General features: G+C 47.6%; 1 protein-coding gene across 2 annotated transcripts in view; it reads right to left on the reverse strand.

Annotated features, from left to right (window-relative positions):
- Positions 1–22,744: 22,744 nt before the first annotated feature.
- CHN1 (chimerin 1) overlaps positions 22,745–23,893 on the reverse strand; it is a 108,494-nt gene continuing 107,345 nt past the window's right edge. For both annotated transcript variants that reach the window (XM_088473328.1, XM_088473336.1), the window contains one exon: positions 22,745–23,873. In XM_088473328.1, coding sequence (XP_088329454.1) covers positions 23,702–23,873 — 172 coding nt within the window. In that variant the 3' untranslated portion in view covers positions 22,745–23,701. The remainder of the gene's footprint in view (positions 23,874–23,893) is intronic.

The following is a 23,893-nucleotide window of genomic DNA, read 5'->3' on the forward strand; positions in this document are numbered from 1 at the left end:
GAGCGTGATGGTGGCTTGCCAAGTGATGTGCCTCCCACTGAGGTGAGTAGTGTTGTGGAGCCAGTTGATCGTCTGCCTGATTTAGAGGTCAGAAGAGAGGTCTTTGCCGTGAAGCAGTTAAATGACCCTACTCTGGTAAAAGCCAGGGAGAATGTCAAGGTGATCAATGGTAAACCCATAGACCCGATAGTCCTTTGTCATATCCTCACATGGCAGTATGTCAGGATTTGTTGTATCAGGTGACTAAGAAGGGGGAAATATTGTGGAACAATTAATAGTTCCCAAAGCATACAGAAGAACAGTATTAGATCTGGCCCATGGTCATATAACGGCAGGCCACCTAGATTTAGAGAAAACTACTGAGCAAATTGTGCAGAGGTTTTTTTGGCCCGGGGTCCATAAAGAGGTATCTGACTATTGTGCCTCCTGCCCTGAAGGTCAGTATTATGCTCCAAGGCCACATTTCAAAAGTCCCCTGGTTCCGTTACCCATTATTGAGGTTCCGTTTGAAAGAATAGCTATGGATTTGGTTGGGCCATTAATGAAATCTGCTGGGGCCATCAATATACAGTATTCTGGTGATAATGGATTACACTACCAGGTACCCGGAAGCGATACCATTACGCAATACATCAAGCAAGACCATTGCTAGAGAATTAGTCCATGTCTTTATCAGGTTGGGAATACCTAAGGAGATCCTGACTGACCAAGGTACCCCATTTATGTCAAAAATCATGAAGGAGTTATGCCGCCTGTTTAAAATTGACCAATTAAGAACCTCTGTGTGCCATCCCCAGACTGATGGGTTAGTGGAGAGGTTTAATAAAACTTTAAAACACATGCTAAGGAAATTAGGCCCTCATTCAGAGCCACTCGCTAGCGGCAGTACGCTCGTTCCGAGCGATGTTCGCACATCTGCGCATGCGTACGGTTTTTAGTACGCATGCGCGAAGCAGTCAGTGCGGCCGAAAATCGTTGGTACGCAATATAGCGAGAGCCTGCTATTTTGAGTGACAGAATGAGGCGTATGTGGGTGGTAACAGGGGAAGGTGCTTGAAAACGGGGAGTGGAGATCCGAACGCAGGCGTGCTTAAAGGTCAAAACGGGCGTTTTAAGGGAGTGCATAATTAATACAGCAGCGTCAGTGACCACGTCACTTGGTTTTTTTTAACTCAGAACTGCTCGCAAAATAGCGGTTGAAAACACCAACCACAAGAATAGCGAGCAGTTCATACGCTGTACGATGTACTCGATTAATCTAATAAATAGCGGACATGACGTATGGTGCGTGCGGCCAGGGGGCGTTTTTATCAAAAAAACGAGCGTATGTTTTGCTCGCTCGTTCAGACTTAGAGGTGGGAACAGACTGCAATTTGCGAACGGATCATTTGAATAGCCACCCCTTGTTTTTGAACGAACGACCACAAATAGCGAACGGCTCTGAATCAGGCCCTTAGTGGACAAAGATGGTAGAGATTGGGATTACTTGTTACCTTATTTGCTGTTGGCCATAAGAGAGGTTCCCCAATCCTCCTCAGGGTTTCCCCTTTTGATTTATTGTACGGGAGACATCCAAGGGGGTTACTTGACATTGCCAAAGGGGCAGTCCAGTCCGTATAATACCGTTATTGAGCATGTTTCTCAAATGCAAGAAAGAATTGCTGCTGTGGTACCGATAGTAAGAGAGCACTTGGAACAGGCCCAGCAGGCACAGCAGAGAGTATACAACCGCAATGCTCGCTTATGCAACTTTGCTCCTGGGGACAGAGTGTTGGTTCCCACAGTAGAAAGTAAACTTTTGGCTAAATGGCAAGGATCCTTTGAAATCTTAGAAAAAGTGGGGCAGGTCAATTATAAAGTCTACCAGCCGGGGAAAAGAAAGCCAGAACAGATATACCATGTAAATCTTATAAAACCCTGGAAGGATAGAGCAGCACTGTCAGCCACCCAAGCCCCTCCAGTAAACCCAGGGCCCATGGTACCCGAAGTGACAGTGGCAAAAACCCTGTCAGCCAGTCAACAGCAGGAAGTTAAGGAATTTCTGATCAGAAATAGGGTGCTGTTTTGTGACCACCAGGGAAAACAATGGTCATCAAACATGACATAATCACTGACCCAGGGGTTAAGGTTAACCTAAAGCCCTATAGGTTACCAGAAGCCCAAAGAGAATCAGTGTCGAAGGAAATTAAAAAAATGTTAGAGTTGGGTGTAATTGAAGAATCACATAGTGAGTGGTCAAGTCCTATTGTGCTCATTCCAAAACCCGACGGGAGTGTGCGAATCTGCAATGACTTCCGGAAATTGAACAGTGTGTCAAAGTTCGATGCCTACCCTATGCGTAGGGTGGACGAACTAATTGAAAGGCTGGGGACAGTCAGGTATTTAACTACTCTTGACGTAACCAAAGGGTATTGGCAAGTGCTGTTAACTGAGAACGCCAAAAAAAAGACAGCTTTTTCTGCACCAGAGGGGTTGTTTCAATACAAAATGTTGCCCTTTGGGCTACATGGGGCACCTGCTACCTTTCAAAGAATGATGGATAGGATTCTAAGGCCCCATAGACAGTATGCTGCAGCTTATCTGGATGATGTGGTCATTCATAGTCCTGATTGGCAGTCTCACTTGCCCAGAGTACAAGCAGTGTTGGACTTCATCTATAAGGCAGGTTTGACAGCCAACCCAAAAAAGTGTTGTCTGGGGATGGAAGAAGTAAAATATCTTGGGTACACCATTGGCAGAGGTTTGCCACAGCTCAATAAGATTGAGGCAATCCAAAACTGGCCACGACCCCTGAATAAAAAGCAGGTGAGAGCCTTCTTAGGGATCACTGGGTATTATAGGAGGTTTATATCCGATTTTGCCACAATTGCAGTCCCACTGACTGATCTTAAACAAGGCAAACAGAAAGTCATGGTGGAATGGGGTACTGAAGCAGAGAAGGCTTTCCAGGAGTTAAAATAGCGTTATGTACCCAACCAGTTCTGATGACCCCTGATTTTGATAGAGAGTTTGTTGTACAAACCGATGCATCAGATGTAGGCATCGGAGCGGTCCTGTCCCAAAGCAAAGAGGGTGAAGAACACCCGATTTTCTTCTTAAGCCGGAAATTAAATGTACATGAAAGAAACTATGCTACGGTCGAGAAAGAAGCATTGGCCATAAAGTGGACGTTAGAGACTCTTAGGTACTACTTGGTGGGAAGAAAGTTCAGATTGATCACTGACCATGCCCCTCTGACGTGGATGTCAGAAAACAAGGACAGTAATGCGAGAATAACGAGATGGTTCTTGGCATTACAAACCTTTAAATTTATGGTAGAACGCAGGCCAGGAAGCCAGCTGGCCAATGCAGATGCTTTGTCACGTGTCCATTGTTTGGGGGCTGCAGTTGTTTCACCCCACAGGTCGAAACAAAGGGGGGGATATCTGATAGAAGCACTGGAAAAGTGTGGAATGGCTTCTATGTATGACCTATGTATGTATGTATATGTGTTCTGAAACCCCCAGGAGAAGTCTGTTTCGAAAAACAGAGTAGAAATGTCGGCTTTAGAGAAAAGCCGGTTTGGGTCCTGGGGGTGTGGATGTGAGGAGAGGGAGGGCTCCATCCACAGACCACTCCAGGTTTTGGGCCTTTTGGCCTGGGAGCAGGCCAATTAGTGGTTTCACCTGGAACTGGCTCATAAGAGCTGTGTAATCTCTTGGTGCAGTGTCTCACACCTGGGAGAGCAGGCTTGCTCTGAGACACTGCTGAATACAAAACCTGTGAGTAATATGGATGTGCTTTTGTTTAAGTGTTCTGACAGAGAGGGAACATTCTGTCTAGTTAGAGCCCAGACGGGCTAGGTTTTTATTTAAGTTACTTTTGTTTATGTGTCCAGATAATAAAGACTTGCGACGACCAGCTTGTATGAGAACCCATACTGGCTGCTGTGTGCTTAAAGAGGGAGTCCATCTACCCAGGAGAGGGACCCCTATTCGGACTGTGTCACAATAGATACAGCTATCCCTGCATTCAGTGTTCAAAGTGTGCCGGTATGATACGGTATGTCATACTGGCACTTCACTTCACTTCGGCACCTGGCGCTGGGACTGTCACTGTCCCAGCGCTGGTCAACAAGTGGCTACCTTTTAAAACTTGGCTCCGGTAAAATCATGACTCACGGTTTGGCAGGCAATCAGCGGCAACCGGCGGCATATTGAATTTGGTGCCTGCCGCAAGCCAATCAGGGGCAGCTACGTAGCCGCCCCTAATTGTCATTTCAATATGCCACCGAGGAGGAGTGTGGGCTATGTCACACACGCCAGTTTTCACCGACCAGCAAAAAAAACTGCCATTTTTTTTCCGTGTAGTAAAATTAATTAAGTATGTAAGCGTATGTGTCCTTTCAGAGAGCACGGACACGGCACAGTCACCATATTACAGCCAGGAATATTCACTGACAAGGACAGCTGCCGTGCTGTGTCCATGCTGTCAGTGAAGCTGGGAGGTGTGCTGTGGGAGTTGGCAGGTGTGCTGTGGGAGCTTTGAGGTGTGCTGTGGGAGTTGGAAGGTGTGCTGTGGGAGATGGGCGGTGGGCTGTGGGAGCATTGAGGTGCGCTGTGGGAGCTTTGAGGTGTGCTATGGGAGCTTTGAGGTACACTGTTGGAGTTGGCAGGTGTGCTGTGGGAGCTGGCAGCTGTGCAATGAGAGCTTGGAGGTGTGCTGTGAGAGCTGGCAGGTGTGCTGTGAGAGCTGGGAGGTGAGCTGGCAGGTGCGCTGTGGGAGCTGGCAGGTGCACTGTGGGAGCAGGTAGGTTCGCTGTAAGAGCTGGGAGGTGCGCTGTGGGAGCTTTGAGGTGCACTGTGGGAGCTGGCAGGTGTGCTGTGGGAGCTGGGAGGTGAGCTGGCAGGTGTGCTGTGAGAGCTGGCAGGTGCACTGGGGCAGCTGGCAGGTGTGCTGGGGCAGCTGGTAGGTGCGCTGGGGCAGCTGTCAGGTGCGCTGTGGGAGCTGGCAGGTGCGCTGTGGGAGCAGGCAGGTGCGCTGTCGGAGCTGGGAGGTGCGCTGTCGGAGCTGGGAGGTGCGCTGTGGGAGCTTGGAGGTGGGCTGTGGGAGCTGGAAGGTGCACTGTGGGAGCTGGGAGGAGCACTGTGTGATCTGGCAGGTGCGCTGTGGGAGCTGGCAGGTGTGCTGTGGGAGCTGGGATGTGTGCTGTGGGAGCTAGCATGTGTGCTGTGGGAGCTGGGAGGTGTGCTGTGGAATCTGGCAGGTGTTCTGTTGGAGATGGCAGGTGCGCTTTGGAACCTGGGAGGTGCACTGTTGGAGCTCTGAGGTGCGCTGTGAGAGCTTTGAGGTGCTCTGTGGAAGCTGGGAGGTGCGCTGTGGGAGCTAGCATGTGTGCTGTGGGAGCTGGGAGGTGTGCTGGGGGAGCTGCGAGGTGTGCTGTCAGAGCTGTGAGGTGCTTTGTGGGAGCTGGCAGGTGTGCTGTGAGAGCTGGATGGTGAGCTAGCAGGTGCACTGTGGGAGCTGGCAGGTGTGCTCTGGGAGCTGGCATGTGTGCTGTGGGAGCTGGGAGGTGTGCTGGGGGAGCTGGCAGGTATGCTGTGGGAGCTGGGAGGTGTGCTGTGGGAGCTTTGTGGTGCTCTGTGGGAGATGGCAGGTGTGCTGGGGGAGCTGGCAGGTGCGCTGTGGGAGCTTGCAGGTGCGCTGTGGGAGCTGGCAGGTGCGCTGTGGGAGCTGGCAGTTCTGCTGTGGGAGCTGGGAGGTGTGCTGGGGGAGCTGGCAGGTGCGCTGTGGGAGCTGGCAGGTGCGCTGTGGGAGCTGGCAGGTGCGCTGTGGGAGCTGGCAGTTCTGCTGTGGGAGCTAGCATGTGTGCTGTGGGAGCTGGGAGGTGTGCTGGGGGAGCTGGCATGTGTTCTGTGGGAGCTGGCAGGTGTGCTGTGGGAGCTTTGAGGTGCACTGTGGGAGCTGGCAGGTGTGCTGGGGGAGCTGGCATGTGTGCTGTGGGAGCTGGCAGGTGTGCTGTGGGAGCTTTGAGGTGCACTGTGGGAGCTGGCAGGTGTGCTGTGGGAGCTGGGAGGTGAGATGGCAGGTGTGCTGTGGGAGCTGGGAGGTGAGCTGGCAGGTGCGCTGTGGGAGCTGGCAGGTGCGCTGTGGGAGCTGGCAGGTGCATAGTGGGAGCTGGGAGGTGAGCTGGCAGGTGCGCTGTGGGAGCTGGGAGGTGCGCCGTGGGAGCTGGTAGGTGCACTGTGGGAGCTGGGAGGTGCGCTGTGGAAGCTGGGAGGTGCACTGTGGGAGCTTTGAGGTGTGAGGCATGTGTGCTGTGGGAGCTATCATGTTTGCTGTGGGAGCTGGGAGGTGTGCTGGGGGAGCTGGCAGGTATGCTGTGGGAGCTGGGAGGTGTGCTGTGGGAGCTTTGAGGTGCGCTGTGGGAGCTGGCAGGTGTGCTAGGGGAGCTGGGAGGTGAGCTGGCAGGTACGCTGTGGGAGCTGGCAGGTGCGCCGTGGGAGCTGGGAGGTGCGTTGTGGGAGCTGGGAGGTGTGTTGTGGAAGCTGGGAGGTGCGCTGTGGGAGCTTTGAGGTGTGAGGCATGTGTGCTGTGGGAGCTAGCATGTTTGCTGTGGGAGCTGGGAGGTGTGCTGGGGGAGCTGGCAGGTATGCTGTGGGAGCTGGGAGGTGTGCTGTGGGAGCTTTGAGGTACGTTGTGGGAGCTAGCATGTGTGCTGTGGGAGCTGGGAGATGAGCTGGCAGTTGTGCTGTGGGAGCTGGCAGGTGCGCTGTGGGATCTGTAATGTGTGCTGTGGGAGGTGCTCTGTGGGAGCTGGCAGGTGCGCTGTGGGAGCTTTGAGGTGCGCTGTGGGAGCTGCCAGGTGCACTGTGGGAGCTGGCAGGTGCGCCATGGGAGCTGGCAGGTGCGCTGTGGGAGCTGGGAGGTGCGCTGTTGGAGCTGCCAGGTGCGCTGTGAGAGCTGAGTGGTGTGCTGTGGGAGCTGGGAGGTGCACTATGGGAGCTTTGAGGTGCGCTGTGGGAGCTGGCAGGTGCTCTGTGGGAGCTGAGAGGTGCGCTGTGGGAGCTAGCATGTGTGCTGTGGGAGCTAGCATGTGTGCTGGGGGAGCTGGCAGGTATGCTGGGGGAGCTGGCAGGTATGCTGTGGGAGATTTGAGGTGCGCTGTGGGAGCTGGCAGGTGTGCTGTGGGAGCTGGGTTGTGAGCTGGCAGGTGTGCTGTGGGAGCTGGGAGGTGAGCTGGCAGGTGTGCTATTGGAGCTGGGAGGTGTACTGGCAGGTGCGCTGTGGGAGCTGGCAGCTGCACTGTGGGAGCTTTGAGGTGCGCTGTAGGAGCTTTGAGGTGCGCTGTGGGAGGTGGGAGCTGGCAGGTGCACTGTGGGCGCTGGCAGGTGCGCTGTGGGAGCTGGGAGGTGCACTGTGGGAGCTGGCAGGTGCACTGTGGGAGCTAGTATGTGTGCTGTGGGAGCTACCATGTTTGCTGTGGGAGCTGGGAGGTGTGCTGGGGGAGCTGGCAGGTATGCTGTGGGAGCTGGGAGGTGTGCTGTGGGAGCTGGCAGGTATGCTGTGGGAGGTGGCAGGTGCGCTGTGGGAGCTGGCAGGTGCGCTGTGGGAGCTGGGAGGTGCGCTGTGGGAGCTGGGAGGTGGGCTGTGGGAGCTGGAAGGTGCGCTGTGGGATCTGGCAGGTGCGCTATGGGAGCTGGGAGGTGCGCTGTGGGAGCTAGCATGTGTGCTGTGGAAGCTTGGAGGTGTGCTGGGGGAGCTGGCAGGTATGCTGTGGGAGCTGGGAGGTATGCTGTGGGAGCTTTGAGGTGCTCTGTGGGAGCTGGCACGTGTGCTGTAAGAGCTGGGAGGTGAGCTGGCAGGTGCGCTGTGGGAGCTGGCAGGTGCGCTGTTGGAGCTGGCAGGTGCGCTGTTGGAGCTGGCAGTTCTGCTGTGGGAGCTAGCATGTGTGCAAGCCCATGAGGGTCCGTGACAACCTATTTAGCAAGGAAAGCCAATGCTCTGTTCATCTCATTCCCATTGACCAGGCCAATATTGAGCTCCTCCAAATCCACATGAATTTGCCTTGTGCCGACAGGTATAATAACTGTGACATAATTAGCTATAGGCAGGTGAATTCATGCATGCTATATCTGGCACAGTTAGCTCAAATTGAATTATATTACCATTTAAATGGTTTCCTATGAATAATGATTCAGCGTCTGATTCAGAGACGGACGGATTTGCAGAGCCGCACACAATCAGCTATACAAATCCGTCCATCTCAAAAGCAAATGCAGAATGTGGTGTCAGATATCTAGTTGTTGCATTTGCGATCCCAGCACTGCGCCAGATGTTACAGATGGTCGCGATGGTTGCTCCTTTAGTCAGGCAGCGGGAGCTGAAGCTTCCCGCAGCCTGACCGGGTGCTGGTCATGTAAGAGGCCAGGAATCTGCATCCGCCAATGCAGACCTTGGCCTTGTCCCTCCAGGAAAACTGGGTCAACACGCCCCTGTTTATGTAAACGGGGAACCAGGCACGCCCAAGCTCCACCCCCCAAATGCCGCAGAATGTAAATCATGCTGCGGCTTGGCGGGTCAGAGAGCAAGATTGCAGGAACCCTAAATATTGGAGATGTACATTCATCATCCGATGAACGTACTATAGACTGCATTAGTGACCGCCATATACTACAGACAGCATTAGTGACCGTCAAATACTAGACGGCCTTATTGACTACCATATACTACAGACAGCATTAGTGACAGTCATATGCTACAGACAGCATTAGTGACCAGCATATACTACAGACAGCATTAGTGACCGCCATATACTACAGACGGCATTAGTGACTACCATATACTACAGACAGCATTAATGACAGTCATGTACTACAGACAGCATTAGTGACCGCCATATACTACAGATGGCATTAGTGACAGTTATATACTACAGACAGCATTAGTGACCGCCTTATACTACAGATGGCATTAGTGACTGCCATATACTACACACAGCATTAGTGACAGTCAAATAATACAATCAGCATAAGTGACAGTCATATACTACACACAGCATTAGTGACTGCCATATACTAAACACATCATTAGTGACAGTCATATACTACAGACAGCATTAGTGACAGTCATATATTACAGACAGCATTAGTGACAGTCATATATTACAGACAGCATTAGTGACCACAATATAATATAGGTAGCATTAAACTCCTACAGTAAGTGTGTCCAGGATTTACATTTTATATTTTCACATACATTGGTAAGGAGCTGGCCTGGCTTGTTCTCGCAGGCTTCGGCGGTAAGGCTAAAGTGCATCGTTGGCATCCACACACAGACAGCTCCTGTCCCAGCATTCAGTGCGTGGCTAGTAGAGAGTATGGAGCCAACTGCAGCAGAGCCAACTTCAAGGGGCAATGATTGATTTCGTCACTTTTAATTTCAACTGATGATGCCAGTGGCACTGCCGCAGCTCTCCCACTGGTACCCCTACTCCTCTAACCAGACTTCTGGTGGCCAACTACTCTCCCTGCATAACCAAGTGCCGCTATTGGACAATGCAGGCATGGGAACTGCCAATCATTGGGTATGGCTGCTGGTGGGAGGAGTCACTAGAGCTGTCAATTACGATGCTGGGGTGGGCATATCTGCTGCTCAGCACAAAGGTACCTAATTCAAGTGTGAGGGAGTGTGCAGCAGCATTGCGAGGTGGGGAAAGAGAATGGGTTTATGTGGGGGTGAAGTTGGATGAGTGTCAGCCACTCACGGCATCATTGGCACACACTGGCACTACAAGGTTAATGGATTGCACAGCCCCCCTTTGTGGTGAGAGCAGAGTGGGTCAGCACTGGGCAGGCAGGCTGTGATGGAGTGACATGTATTATTGTTCCCTGTGTAATAATGCATGGGGTGAGGTAAGCTGTGATTTGCCAGAAGAACAACAAATCCCAGCTATCTCCTCAGTTAGGGCCTGCTGGAACTTGTAGTCCAACAGCAACTGCCTCTGTGTTAGAGTGACCTAAAGTCAGGTGCATACATATTGGGACATTGACAGAATTTTCATATTTTGGCCTCTATTCACCACCACAATGTGCTTTAACTGCAGACTTTCAGATTTAATTTGAGGGTAATTACATCCAAATCAGGTGAACGGTGTAGGAATTACAACGGTTTATATATGTGCCTCCCACTTTTTAAGGGGCCAAAAGTAATGGGACTAACAACTCAAAAGCTATTTCATGGACAGGTGTGGGCTATTCCCTCATTATTTCATTATCAATTAAGCAGGTAAAAGGTCTGGAGTTGATTCTAGGTGTGACATTTGCATTTGGAATCAGTTGCTGTCGACTCTCAATATGAGATCCAAAGAGCTGTCACTATCAGTGGAGCAAGCCATCATTAGGCTGAAAAATCAAAACAAACCCATCAAAGAGATAGCAAAAACATTAGGTGTGGCCAAATCAACTGTTTGGAACATTCTTAAAAAGAAAGAACGCACCGGAGAGCTCAGCAACACCAAAAGACCCGGAAGACCATGGAAAGCAATTGTGGTGGATGACAGAAGAATTATTTCCCTGGTGAAGAAAAACCCCTTCACAACAGTTGGCCAAATCAAGAACAGTCTCCAGGAGGTAGGTGTATATGTGTCAAAGTCAACAATCAAGAGAAGACTTCACAAGAGTGAATATAGAGGGTTCACCACAAGATGTAAACCATTGGTGAGCCACAAAAACAGGAAGACCAGATTAGAGTTTGCCAAACAACATCTAAAAAAGCCATTACAGTTCTGGAACAACATCTATGGACAGATGAGACAAAGATCAACTTGTACCAGAGTGATGGGAAGAGACGAGTATGGAGAAGGAAAGGAACTGCTCATGATCCAAAACATACTGTCACGATCCTGGCTAGGTTTTACCTTTTGTGACTTACCTCTGCCAGCTGCTCCATGGATCTCTGTTTGTAATTCTCCTGGGACATCTGCTCTGGCTGAATCATGCTGGCTATAACATCTCTGTGTGTGCAGACTGCTCTCTCCCCACACTGATTAAACACCTGGACTCTGCTCTGTCTGTGAGCATTGCTAGTCTTAATTGGAATCACAGGTGTGGTCCTAGTTACGTTCCGTGGTGTACTACTTGTGCTATAGCTGTACCTCTGTTTACCAGTATGTCCCAGGCTCCTGCTGGTTCCTAGACCAGTGCTATCCGTAAGCCTGCTGCGCTCAGCTATCCTTGCTACTAGCTTCTCCACACGGCTCCCAGGCCGCTCCAAGTAGCTTCCACGCTACCAGCTTCTCCACACGGCTCCCAGGCCGCTCCAAGTAGCTTCCACGCTACCAGCTTCTCCACACGGCTCCCAGGCCACACCAAGTAACTTCCATGCTACCATCTGTCACCAACGGCTCCCAAGCCGCTCCACGTAGCCATCCAGCTACCAGCGTCTATCCACGGCTTTCTAGCCGCTCCACATAGCCACCCAGCTACCAACGTTTACCCACGGCCTCCCAAGCCACAACAAGTAGCTTCTACGCTACCATCCATCTGCAAGCCCATCTACTAGTACCTCGACCAGCTCAGTCTGCCTACCTGCCGGTCCCAGTCCGGTCCCTCCAAGTTCCTTCTGGTCTCATTCCAACGTCTCCAGTTTCCAGTTCCAGTCACTCATCACCAAAGGTATTTCTCACTGCTACCCACTTCTTTTAATAAAAGAGCTATTCATGTTAACCATGGTTCCAGTCCAGCCGGCCTCCAGTGATTCCAGTTCATCACCTGATACAGGTAACTCGCTAGTACCAACTGTGACACATACCACCTCATCAGTGAAGCATGGTAGTGGTAGTGTCATGGCGTGGGCATGTATGGCTGCCAATGGAACTGGTTCCCTTGTATTTATTGATGATGTGACTGCTGACAAAAGCAGCAGAATGAATTCTGAAGTGTTTCGGGCAATATTATATGCTCATATTCAGTCAAATGCTTCAGAACTCATTGGACGGCGCTTCACAGTGCAGATGGACAATGACCTGAAGCATACTGCAAAAGCAACCAAAGAGTTTTTTAAGGCTAAAAAGTGGAATGTTATGCAATGGCCAAGTCAATCCCCTGACATGAATCCGATTGAGCATGCATTTCACTTGATGAAACTGAAGGGAAAATGCCCCCAAAACAAGCAGGAACTGAAGACATTTGCAGTAGAGGCCTGGCAGAGCATCACCAGGGATGAAACCCAGCGTCTGGTGATGTCTATGCCTTCCAGACTTCAGGCTGTAATTGCCTGCAAAGGATTTGCAGCAAAGTATTAAAAAGTGAAAGTTAGATTTAGGATTGTTTCGTTTGTCCCATTACTTTTGGCCCCTTAAAAAGTGGGAGGCACATATAGAAACCGTTGTAATTCCTACAACGTTCACCTGATTTGGATGTAATTACCCTCAAATGAAATCTGAAAGTCTGCAGTTAAAGCACATCTTGTTTGTTTCATTTCAAAGCCATTGTGGTGGTGAATAGAGGCCAAAATATGAAAATTCTGTCAATGTCCCAATATTTATGCACCTGACTGTATATGCTGTATGTGACAGTATATATGGCTGGGTACAGGAGTGCTACTACTAATCTCTGGGGGAGGGGTTGTGAGTTATCAGCACTGCTCTCCTGAGGTGGTTAGTGATCACAGACCCTAGGGATGGATGGGTACGAGATGCTGGCGCTCGGGATCCCAGTGGTCAGAATCCTGACGCCGGGATCCCGACAGGGTTAGGATACCAACACCAGTCGGTAGGTATCCTAACCCTCCCTCCCCAGTGAATGAACCTAACCTCCCCCTCCCTAAACCTAACCTCACAGCAATAGAGGGTTCATATTTTATGGGAGTATTTTCTTACATGTGCTGCAAACCTAAAGGGTGTTGTGTTAGTTTGTGATTAAGCTTAAACATGTCTTCTAGTCACTGCTAACAATAGAGCTGCTACAAGCCGCATTTTGTGTCATCTTACGCCTTTAAAATCTAGTAGCACCCACAACAAAATTATCCTGACCTTCACAACCAGTATCTGTACAGCCCCCCTGGCATATCCAGATTGTGTCGTTGGGCACTTTTATGATGTGGTCATTAAGCTGATGTTACCCATGTTGGATGACATCGATACCAACGTTTGCATGAAAGTACTTGAAGGCATCACAAATTCCACCAAACCAGGCCCTGAGATACAGATATGCATTTAGAACAACTAGTCTGCAAAACCTGAAACTGCTCCCCATGCTGCTAATAACATTATTGGCTGTAATACAGATGCGTCATCATAAAACATGGAAGAAGTATGACAAAGTCCTCAATCTCATCATAAGATATATGGACTATGGCCACCGCAACATCCAACTATACTATTTAGAGAGATCATCGAGAGTCTGGTTACAGAACAGGGCCTCTCACTAATGATGATGAGACCAGAGCCAGGACATGGACAATGTATCTGCTGCAGTGGTCTGTCTCAACTGATCTCTTACTCTCACTTGGGCTGCAAGGCCATGGTGCTGGAAGTGGGTAGCAAGAGGCAGCACATAAGATACGTACCGGCTGGCAAGAAAACAGAATGGGTATGTAATACCGACAGTCGGAATGCCCGATGGCTGGTATCCCGATGGGCCGGGTAAGTATACTTACTATCCCCCCTTCTCCCCTAAACCCTTCCTTGTTGTAGCCTAACCCTAACCCTCCCCACCCTGCACCCTAGCCCCCCCTTAGTACCTAACCCTAACCCCCCCCAGTGGTGCCTAACCCCCCCTCCCGGGGTACCTAACCCTAATCTTCCCCCAAAAAGACCTAACGCTAACGCCGCTATGGTGCCTAAACCTAACACTAGGTAAGCCACAATAATATACATTAGTGTTTGTATATGCAAGTCTCTGATGCCACCAATACTATAAATTAATACATAAATATTGGTATTTTTAAAAGACTCGGGGGTGATTGAATGAAAACCAACATCGTGCCATAAACCAACATGGACTGATGATATTCTGAACTTCAAGAAATTTCTCTACAAATTTACATCATACCAGTGATTCTATTATTGCTCCTATTTAGAGGGGTGAGCAAGGCCTTCACTAGGGGAGTGTGACCAGAGCTGCCGCAGAGAGCGCAGGGCCATAGGCCTTTCTTCTAGCTAGCAGGGTGTCTGGCACACAACCCTGCAACCAGTAAGGCTGAGGCAGTGCCAGCCGTAGCGTCCTTTGGCACACTGCCATTTATACAGCTGCACGGAGCATCTTCTAGACCAGTGGTTCTCAAACTCGGCCCTCAGGGCCCCACACAGGTCATGTTTTGCAGGTAACCTAGCAGGTGCACAGGTGTAGTCATTACTTACTGACACATTTTAAAAGATCCACAGGTGCAGCTCTTTATTTCACCTGTGATTCTGTGAGGAGACCTGGAAAATGTGCACTGTTTGGGGTCCTGAGGACCGAGTTTGAGAACCTGTGTTCTAGACGTTCTGTGCCCTGCCGCGCTTCTGGGTGCTTTCTGGCCCCAACCCTTTGTGCAACATCATGGACATAGAGGGTGGGGCCAGAATAGGGCTAATTAAAGCCCTGTTACGGCACTGGGGGGTCAGTGTAGTTTTCCTTCAATCATTTTTAACAAATAACTCATGTTCTTTTAGAGCATGACCGGAGCACAGTGCCGGGACGCAAACCTACATCAGCCGGACTTCTAGGAATTCCCACTTTTCTGTGCTTACATTTTGCTGGGACTAAAATTCATGTTAGCACTAAGCATCACCTCTAAGCACGCATGCTGCTGTGATCCAGAACTGGTGTTATTGCACATGTTTTTTTATTATATGCTTTATCCTCTTTATTGTTAATAAAAAGATATGTCAATTTTCAAATTCAGGTCTTTATGTATGAAGCAGTGAAAAGTGTGGAGAAGTTGCCTATAGCCAGTCAGCTTTAAAGTAGCATTTATCAAGTACAGAAAATAATAGTTAGGAGCTGATTGGTAGCTATAGGCAACGTCTCCACGCTTTTCACTGCTTGATACATAAACCCCGGAGTCAGTTTATCTGTCACACCAATTCTCTCTTTATATACAGTTCGGTATTGATCTTGCTCATATACTGTATAGATCCTATTGCGACCCCATCTTTCTATATAGTAACAGTACTACACTGAGTGGCAGCATTGGACTTTATAGAAGGAAATAATAGAAAAAAATATATTATACTGTATTGACAAACATCCTTGGTTAATATATAGTACGGTATGTTTTGTCTACACACCTATTAATCTTTTATATTTTTCCTATTAGCCTAGAGCAGTGATTTTCACCCGTTTTCAACTTGAGGCACACTACACAAGATTTGAAAATTGGCAAGGCACACTATCCGGCGATGTGGCGTGCGTGACCAATGAAAAAACCTCCACAGGAATAAAACACACTACATTGGCCTCCACAGGAATAAAACGCACTACATTGGCCTCCACAGGAATAAAACGCACTACATTGGCCTCCACAGGAATAAAACGCGCTACATTGGCCTCCACAGGAATAAAACGCACAACAATGGCCTCCACAGGAATAAAACGCACTACATCGGCCTCCACAGGAATAAAACGCACTACATCGGCCTCCACAGGAATAAAACTCACTACATCGGCCTCCACAGGAATAAAACACACTACATTGGCCTCCACAGGAATAAAACTCACTACATTGGCCTCCACAGGAATAAAACACATTACATTGGCCTCCACAGGAATAAAACACACTACATTGGCCTCCACAGGAATAAAACGCACAACAATGGCCTCCACAGGAATAAAACACACTACATTGGCCTCCACAGGAATAAAACGCACAACAATGGCCTCCACAGGAATAAAACGCACTACATCGGCCTCCACAGGAATAAAACACACTACATCGGCCTCCACAGGAATAAAACACACTACATCGGCCTCCACAGGAATAAAAACACACTACATTGGTCTCCACAGGAATAAAACGCACTACATCGGCCTCCACAGGAATAAAACACACTATAGTACAAGTGCGCTGAGCTGACTGCCGCGGCACACTTGTCAACCACTCGCGGCACAATAGTGTGCTGCGGCACAGTGGTTGAAAAACGCTGGCCTAGAAGATCTCATGTGTGTTTGTAATTCAATTAAATTGTGTGTTTAATAGTATTAATAAAGGTGAAAGTATCTTCACAGAACATTATGCGATCCCAGCACACTACGTGTATACAAAATCACTGTTTGTGTTTCTAAGAGTTCAGCAGTAACCAGGGGCGTCACTAGGGGAGTGCGACTGCAGGGAGCGCAAGGCTAAGGGGGGGGACCGGCACAGGGCGCATGTACACCCTGTTACGGCCCTGGCAGTAATACACCTCACATGGTAATATAATATATTAATTATAATGTGCGCAAAGACAATTCAAATATGAAAATGACTGTAAAAAAAATTACATTTAGGACTTTAGGTTCTTTGCTGGATGTCTCTGGTTCAATAAGGAATTTGTATACCCAAATAATGCAAACACTCCGCCTGCCAAGCGTACAATCTTATGAAGAGCAGCCAGTACATCTGACAGTATGTGTACTGGTAGAGTCTTAATCTATAACAGGAAACAATGGAATGAATACACCTCCATAATTGAATGTAGCGATGGTAATAAGGCCCCGGGGTTGGTTTTATAAAGCAAGATGTCACTTACGAAAAGACAAAGTTTGTGTTGGACCCCCTGATTGCTCGGACGGTAAATGGAGTCTGTGAGCCGGGTCTTTTCTGCCAGGAGCTCAGTAGCTAGAACAAAAAATCAGGGGTGACAGGGGGTAACCCTGGTGAATGCCATTAGTAATTGGGAACAAGGAGCATAGAATATCCTGGCTAAGGGGTTTTGATAAAGATCCGAGATAGGATCTAAAAATCTACCACCAATCCTGTTCAAGACATCAGTCATATATCCCCAGTAAAGCCTGGTAAAGGCCTGCTCCACGCCTACTGACAACAAACATAAGTGTGGCTTACGTCAGGGGTTCCATATCTAAAATATTAAAGACTATCTGAGTGCACAATGGGGTGTATCTACCAAGAAGAACCAGATTAGGGACCACCAGTCCAGGGGGTAGATTTACTAAAGCTTCTAAAACAGACAAGTGGTGGTGTTGCCCATAGCAACCAATCAGATTCTGTCTATCATTTTCTAGGACACAATAGAGAAATGATAACTCTGGGCCTGTTTCAGCAAGGAACGCAGTTGCTTATACGCATGCAATCGGTCGATTGTTTCGTTCTGCGCATGCATCAGTGTGCGAACTAGCCACTGCGACCGGGACAGCAATCGCAGAGGATACGCAGATCCATGGCAGAGTGATTGACAAGAAGTGCAGTTTGTGGGAGGTCAGGCGAACGCAGGCGTGCCAGGGCGTTTCAATGCCGAAGTAAGCAATTCCTGAGTAAGGTCTGGGCTTCATTAACTGTCCGATGTTACCGATTGTTTATCTATGTTGCCAAAGCATACGGATGTAAGGGGAAGTGGGCGTCCTTATGTCAGGCTGCGATCACAATACAAACATTTACATGTCACCGCTGATTTTAGCAACTGCGGAGCGTGCGTATAAGCAGAATAGCGATCCGTATTGAAGCAGAATAGCGATCCGTAGTGAATCAGGCCCTCTGTGAGCAATCATCTTTGCCTACATATATAGATCAAATGTAATAAGGCAATGGGACGATAATTCTGAGATAAGGAACGGTCCTTCCCTGGTTTGGAAATGGCTACTAATTGAGCCTACAACAAGAAAGGTGTGTATCAATACATTTATGTAAACTAGGGATAAAACATCATTCCATTAACATATGGGCTCTATTTATTAACATTATTTTTACTAAAATAAAGTGACAAAGGGTGTTTTCACACCCTTTTCACATTATTTTAGTTTGACATAAATTTACTAAAGGGCAATTAGAGTAAAATTTGTAAAATTCTACTCCAAGCCCCATTTATCACATTTTTAGTAATCAGATCGCATTTCCTATAATTGTAATGGGAAAGGTGATCTGGCCAGAGTTACTAAAAATAAAATGTGAAAAAATACTGGGGGAAGCCCTGTAATAATAACGCCACTTGGAGATAGCGTTATCCAGGGTTTCCACTGGTTCCCCGACTCCTGCTCTGCTCTAACAGGCAGAGCCGGGCCCCGATGATCAGCTGTGTGGTCTAGACCACAAGCTGATCACTGCAATAAAAAATAAAAAAAATAGTAAAATAACCCAAAAAACTCTGCAACCAGGATGATTGGTGCTCCGGTGATGTCCTCTGGGGCTCCGTTCAGCTGGTCTCCTGGCTCCTGCACTGTGACCCTGGTCAGCCGCCGCATAGAACAGCTGACTGGAGTCACAGTGCAGGCCAGGGGTGGTGTCGCGGGGGTATAAGTAAGCCGGTCGGCGCTTTCGCAGGCAACTTATAACTGTATTTTTTGCGAAAAATACTGTGAGAAGACTGCGAATGGGATTCGCAGGGACAGAGCTTTATCACAAGCTCTGTCCCTGCAAGGGATTTTTGATAAATCCCTGTGATATTTCCAAAATTCACAAAGCGAATTTACGTGACAATATCACACTACAACCGCATTTTAAATGCGGATTGTAGTAATAGGGCCCATGATTAGGTTGAATAGCATTGAAGATCTACCCATGAAAGGATAACTCCAATACTGTATAAAATAATAATAGTTCTGTCCTGCTGAAACCACTAGAGGGAGCACTTTGCCTCCTCATTAGATTGAAAGCTCTCAAGAGTACGGCACTCTACTCTCACCTAGTCCTCATATTATGCCACTTGTATGTTCTGTAGGACACTTAGGGGTAAATGTGCTAAGTGGTGGCTTGAAACTGCATCAGTTTGGTGGAGGTTTACTGGCGGGATTGCATCCTACAGATTTACCAAGCTCTAGCCTGCTGCAAAACAGAGTACAAACTACACTTTAGAACAAAATAAAACGTTGAATGACTATCAATGTTTTTTCCATTATAAGATTGAAAACCCCATATTTACCCCTTTGTTTCCATTATGAGATTGAAAACCCCATATTTACTGTCCAAATAAAGGCTTGCCTCTGGCAGGTGAGTTTGAAGAAAGCACTGCAAAGATCAATATAATCTGCACAGGCTAAAAATAATTGAGATAAAAAATGAGAGCAGGGAATCCCAGCAATATCATAGCCAGCCCTGAGCTTTTTAAGCCTCAACTTATAGTGAAAAACACAGGAACAAAATTGCATGGGGTCACTCCTATTTTTCACTTCACTACCGGTACTAGGCTGGACCAGCCAGGGCTGGCAATACTATAATATGGAAGAAACTCAGGGGTAAAATTTACTAAAAGTCGATTTTGGTTCCATTTAAAATTTAATTTCCATTTAAAATCCACCAAAATAGAAACAACATCCCCACAAAATCGACCACAGTGTTCCTATTCAAAATAGATAATTTACTAACAGTCGATTTTGGGTTCTATTCTGATTTCGATGATGCATTGGTTTCTATGTCAAGTTCTAAATGTGTTCTATGCACCTTCAATAGAACCCAAAATAGACACATTATACAAAAGCATTCCTATTGGCCAAAACATGTCACATGCACTGTATTACCCACAAACACCATCCCAGTGCTAATTTGCATATCCATGATTTTTAAAAAGTCATTGGTATGCCTTTAAATGTCTGACTTATACAGCCAGAGTGCCCAACCTGCTTCTCTCTCATGATTCATGTTCAGCCGTATTCAATTAGAGCAGATCAGCGATACTTTTTCGCCTCCTAGACTTTTCGCCTACATCGCCTCTTTTGTAGGCGGAAAAGTATCGCGGCCGTACCCGCTTTACCCTGTATGGAAGTACCCGAAAACGGGACCCGGCGAAACTTGGAACAGGTGGAAAGTACTGTCAGATTTGGGGAAATCAGCCTGAAACCCCCCAAAATATGTTCTGACCTGGGGGTTCACTATGGTATCCCCCGATTTGGCTTGCTGAAGGTATTTGGTGTTTTTAAATGGGCTCAATAGCTGCTAAATAGCGTTTTTGTATACCTGGTGAAGAATAGTATTCAGGAGTATTTTTTCCAGAAAATAACTTATCCCAGCAAATTTGGGGTACATTAAAATGGGGGTCAGCATATTTAAAAGTTGCTAAAGTTAAGTTGAAAAAAAGCATGAAAAATCCATTTGCCGCAAACACCTGCAATTAAAAACACACTTGGGGCATACTTGGGGAATCCCCCAGAGTCAAGTTCGCTGGTTTTTAACTTTGTCCCCCAACATTTTTATTTTTTTTGCCCCCAAATTCAGTCATTTTTTGGGGTGTCCTTAAGTGCCTAGGTGGAAAGTCCTTCAAATTGAATACGGAGTAAAACCCAAACAGGCGAAAATGACATTATCGGCAAAAAGTTTTCGCCAAAAACATGCGAAAACGGCTTTTCGCTTCAAATTGAATACGGCCCATAGTGAGTTATCAAACAAAACTACATAATATCAAATAGAACTGTTTCGGAAGGTTCTATTGAAATTTGTGATTTTGGGTCTACTTTTGTTCTATTTTCAAATCGACTGTTAGTGAATAAGCTTTTTCTACTGATGGCTATGGAGAAGTACCGATGGTCTATTTGAAGTTCTATTTGTGTGTGAAGTCGAATTTCTGGGGATTTTGAGTCAGTTTTGCCTGATTGTCAAAATCCCCCTGCAATAAGGCAGCCAGCCCTAGACTGGTCAGCCCAAGTCTGAACTCCCTAGGGAACAGAGGGTCTGATTCAGACCCGGTCGATGGTGGCCCAGAGCGCATGCGCATGACGGAACCGGCTCCGTCGTGCGCATGCGCGAGATACGGATAGCGATGGGCAATTCGTCGCTCCGGGTCTCGCACCAAAGGGGGCGTGCTGTCGATGTTGAGTGACAGCATGCCCCCTTTGGTGGGCGGGCCAGGGGGAGGCTGCCCAAACGGAGGCGTTCCCATGAGAATGCTTACCGTTTGGGGCCGGCCCCACTGACATCACAAGTGATGTCAGTGGAGAGATTCCGGCTCTGTTAGTCGAAATCTCTCTGGGGCTTGCGACAACGAGACCCTACCACAAGGGTCTCGTCGCAAGCCCGATGGTCCGATGGTCTTGACCATCGCGACCATCATCATGGCCGCTCGCTATAGCTGTGGGTGGTCACCCACAGCTATGCGAGCGGCTAGGAGGCCGCTCTAAAAAAGAAAAAAGACCGGCCCTGATTCAGAGCGAGCGCTCTGTCAGAGCGACCGGCTCTGAATCAGGGCCAGAGTTCCTCCAAATAAACTGAGGCCCCCTCCTAAAAGGCAACCAGCCCTGCCCTGGGCAGAAAGCCTAGGTCTCTTCTCCCTACCACCGTTCCTTTGGGTACCGAGGTAATTATTAATAATATTGTTCTTTACAGGTGGACTACTGGTCCCAACCTGTCAGGGCACTTGGAAAACCAGAAGTGCCATGAGAAGTGGTCATCAAAGGTTTGCTTGCACAAATAAGGGCAGGACACTCATCGAAGGTTTTAATATTTTCTTAAATGACCACACCCCTCTCTCACCACTTTAGTACTTACAAATCCATGCAAAAAACAAAAAACCATGTGACTGTTCACGTGAGCCTCGGCACAACTGAGAAGTCACACTCTCCATAGAAATAAATGGAAGAGTGTCCGCAAGTGGGTCTCAAAACGGACAAGTACTGTTTTTTTGCTAAGTATCCTGGATGCCTAAATGGATCAAAGAGGACCTATCTCATTGTATTGAGTGAGTAATTAATGGTTAAACGAGGAGTGCTGGGGGATTGTTTTGTTTTTAAATACAATAATTGAAAATTCTGCTTTTATGTCCTGTTTTTATTTTAATATTTTATTTACAGGTGGGCTACAGAAGAGAGCAGGTCCTTGATAGCTAGGCATGCTGGATCTTGTGGTTCTCCTAGTGCCATTATGCACTGACAGCCTTGCTGGGACCAGTAAAATGAAGAAGAGCCTCAGTGCTATTCCCAGGAGGGAGACCCGCGCTTTGCAGTCTCTACTCCCCTGGGCAAACCATCCCTGGTACTAACTGGCCTAGGACTTTAATTATTCTAACATCAGGCTAGGCAGAAGCACTAGTGGGTTTCCAGCATATTTCCAAAAAACATGCTGGAAACACACTTGAATGCTGGCATTGTGTAACCGCCACACACCACCGGAAGTTTGCCGACTCCGCCTCAAACGTGCAACCTATAACATTCAGAAAGATTCAAACTCGCAGAGAAGTCGCTGCAAGTTTATTCCCGCCAGATGCTTGCTAGCCATTACATTTTCCCAATATGTTAGATCTGGGATCCGGTCAAAATTCCGACAGTCGGGATGTCGGACACCTGTCACAATCCTGGCGCCGGCATCCTGATGGTAAGTACTGGGGTTAGGTTAGGCAATAGGGGAAGGGTTTGGGTTAGGCACCAAGAAGGGAGGGTTAGGTTTAGGGTGCGGGGAAGTTAGGTTTAGGCACCGGGGAGGGAGGGGGAGGGTTATGGGTAGAGAGAGGGGGAGGGTTAGGATACTGACTGACAGGTGTCGGTATCCTAAAGCTGTCAGGATGTCGGCATCAAGATTCTGATCGCCGGGATCCCATGCACCGGTATCCCGTTCCCAACCTGTTAAATCCCTGCAGTACCTCTTTCATTATTCAGGCATTGACAAAATGTACTAAATGACACAAATATGTTTTCTAAAACCTAAGTTTAATAAATTAATAGGTGCATGCCAGATGGAAAAATACAAAAATACATTTAAAAATTGAACATTGCAGCATGATCTGCGGTCACACAAAAATGTCAGTAAACATGATAAGAACTCAAGCTCTTGATTTCAAAAACAACTTGCGAAATTAAAAACAGAACAAAGTGTAAAAAAAAAATAAAAAAAAAGTGGTGTCTGATGATGGAAAATAATTAAAGGAAAACTGTGTGATACAAATGTCATTAAAGAGAAGAACCGTTTCACAAACTCATTATCCTAATCGGATTATGCGGAACATAAAAGCCAGGATCACAATAATCTTACTCTAGGGGGGAAACATGCTGATTTACAGTCACGACCCGTTTACTTAGAAGATATCTCTGTAAGGAAAGCTCCGGCAAAAACGGAGACGTACATGCAGCCATTTACAATCCGTCTTACTCTGTAAACATCGAGCAGTAACAGCAGAACAGACATTACTGCTTTCACAATAGCGTTGATTGCCACAGTTAAAACAATATAAAAAAAATGTCTTCATTTCTGTTCTGTAAACACAAAAAAGCGCTTTTAATGTGCCTCAAACCTCAGTTATGTGGCTGGTTTCTAGTGGATATTGGTTCAGCCCAAAATATGGCAACCTCTATGAGGCAACTCCCGCCTCAGGGATTATTTTATTGAACGGACAGGCTGCAAGATAATAAATATTGGCTCATCCTACAAAATGGCAGCCTCCACAAACTGCTTCGTGCCTCGGTGATGTTTCCAGTTGAATTAACAGGTTTCCTTCTCATAAATGTTAGCTCAGTCCACAAAATGGATGCCCCACCACGCGTTGACATAGAGAGCACTTGAATATGACGAAGTCAGACGTAAAAATATCACTTTGCTGAAGAACAATCCTTCATTTTCCAGAAATACTGCTTTTTTTTTATTTTCATTTTTTATTTCGACATCTTGTTCAAAATAAAATGTCTTCGTTTTTGATGAGCATTTCCACCACGAGCCTCTGATAGCGGATGTCATTTAGTGCTGCCATGGCATCAAGCTCTGGGGCACGCATGAGAGTTGGTCCAAACACTATGCCAAGATTCTCTGCGTTCATTAAGTTGTCCTTCTCGTTAAGAGTTACCCTGCGGGGAATACAAAATGA

This window comes from Taudactylus pleione, unplaced genomic scaffold, assembly GCF_031769625.1.
Source record: "Taudactylus pleione unplaced genomic scaffold, aTauple2 ptg000004l, whole genome shotgun sequence".
NCBI lineage: Eukaryota > Metazoa > Chordata > Amphibia > Anura > Myobatrachidae > Taudactylus > Taudactylus pleione.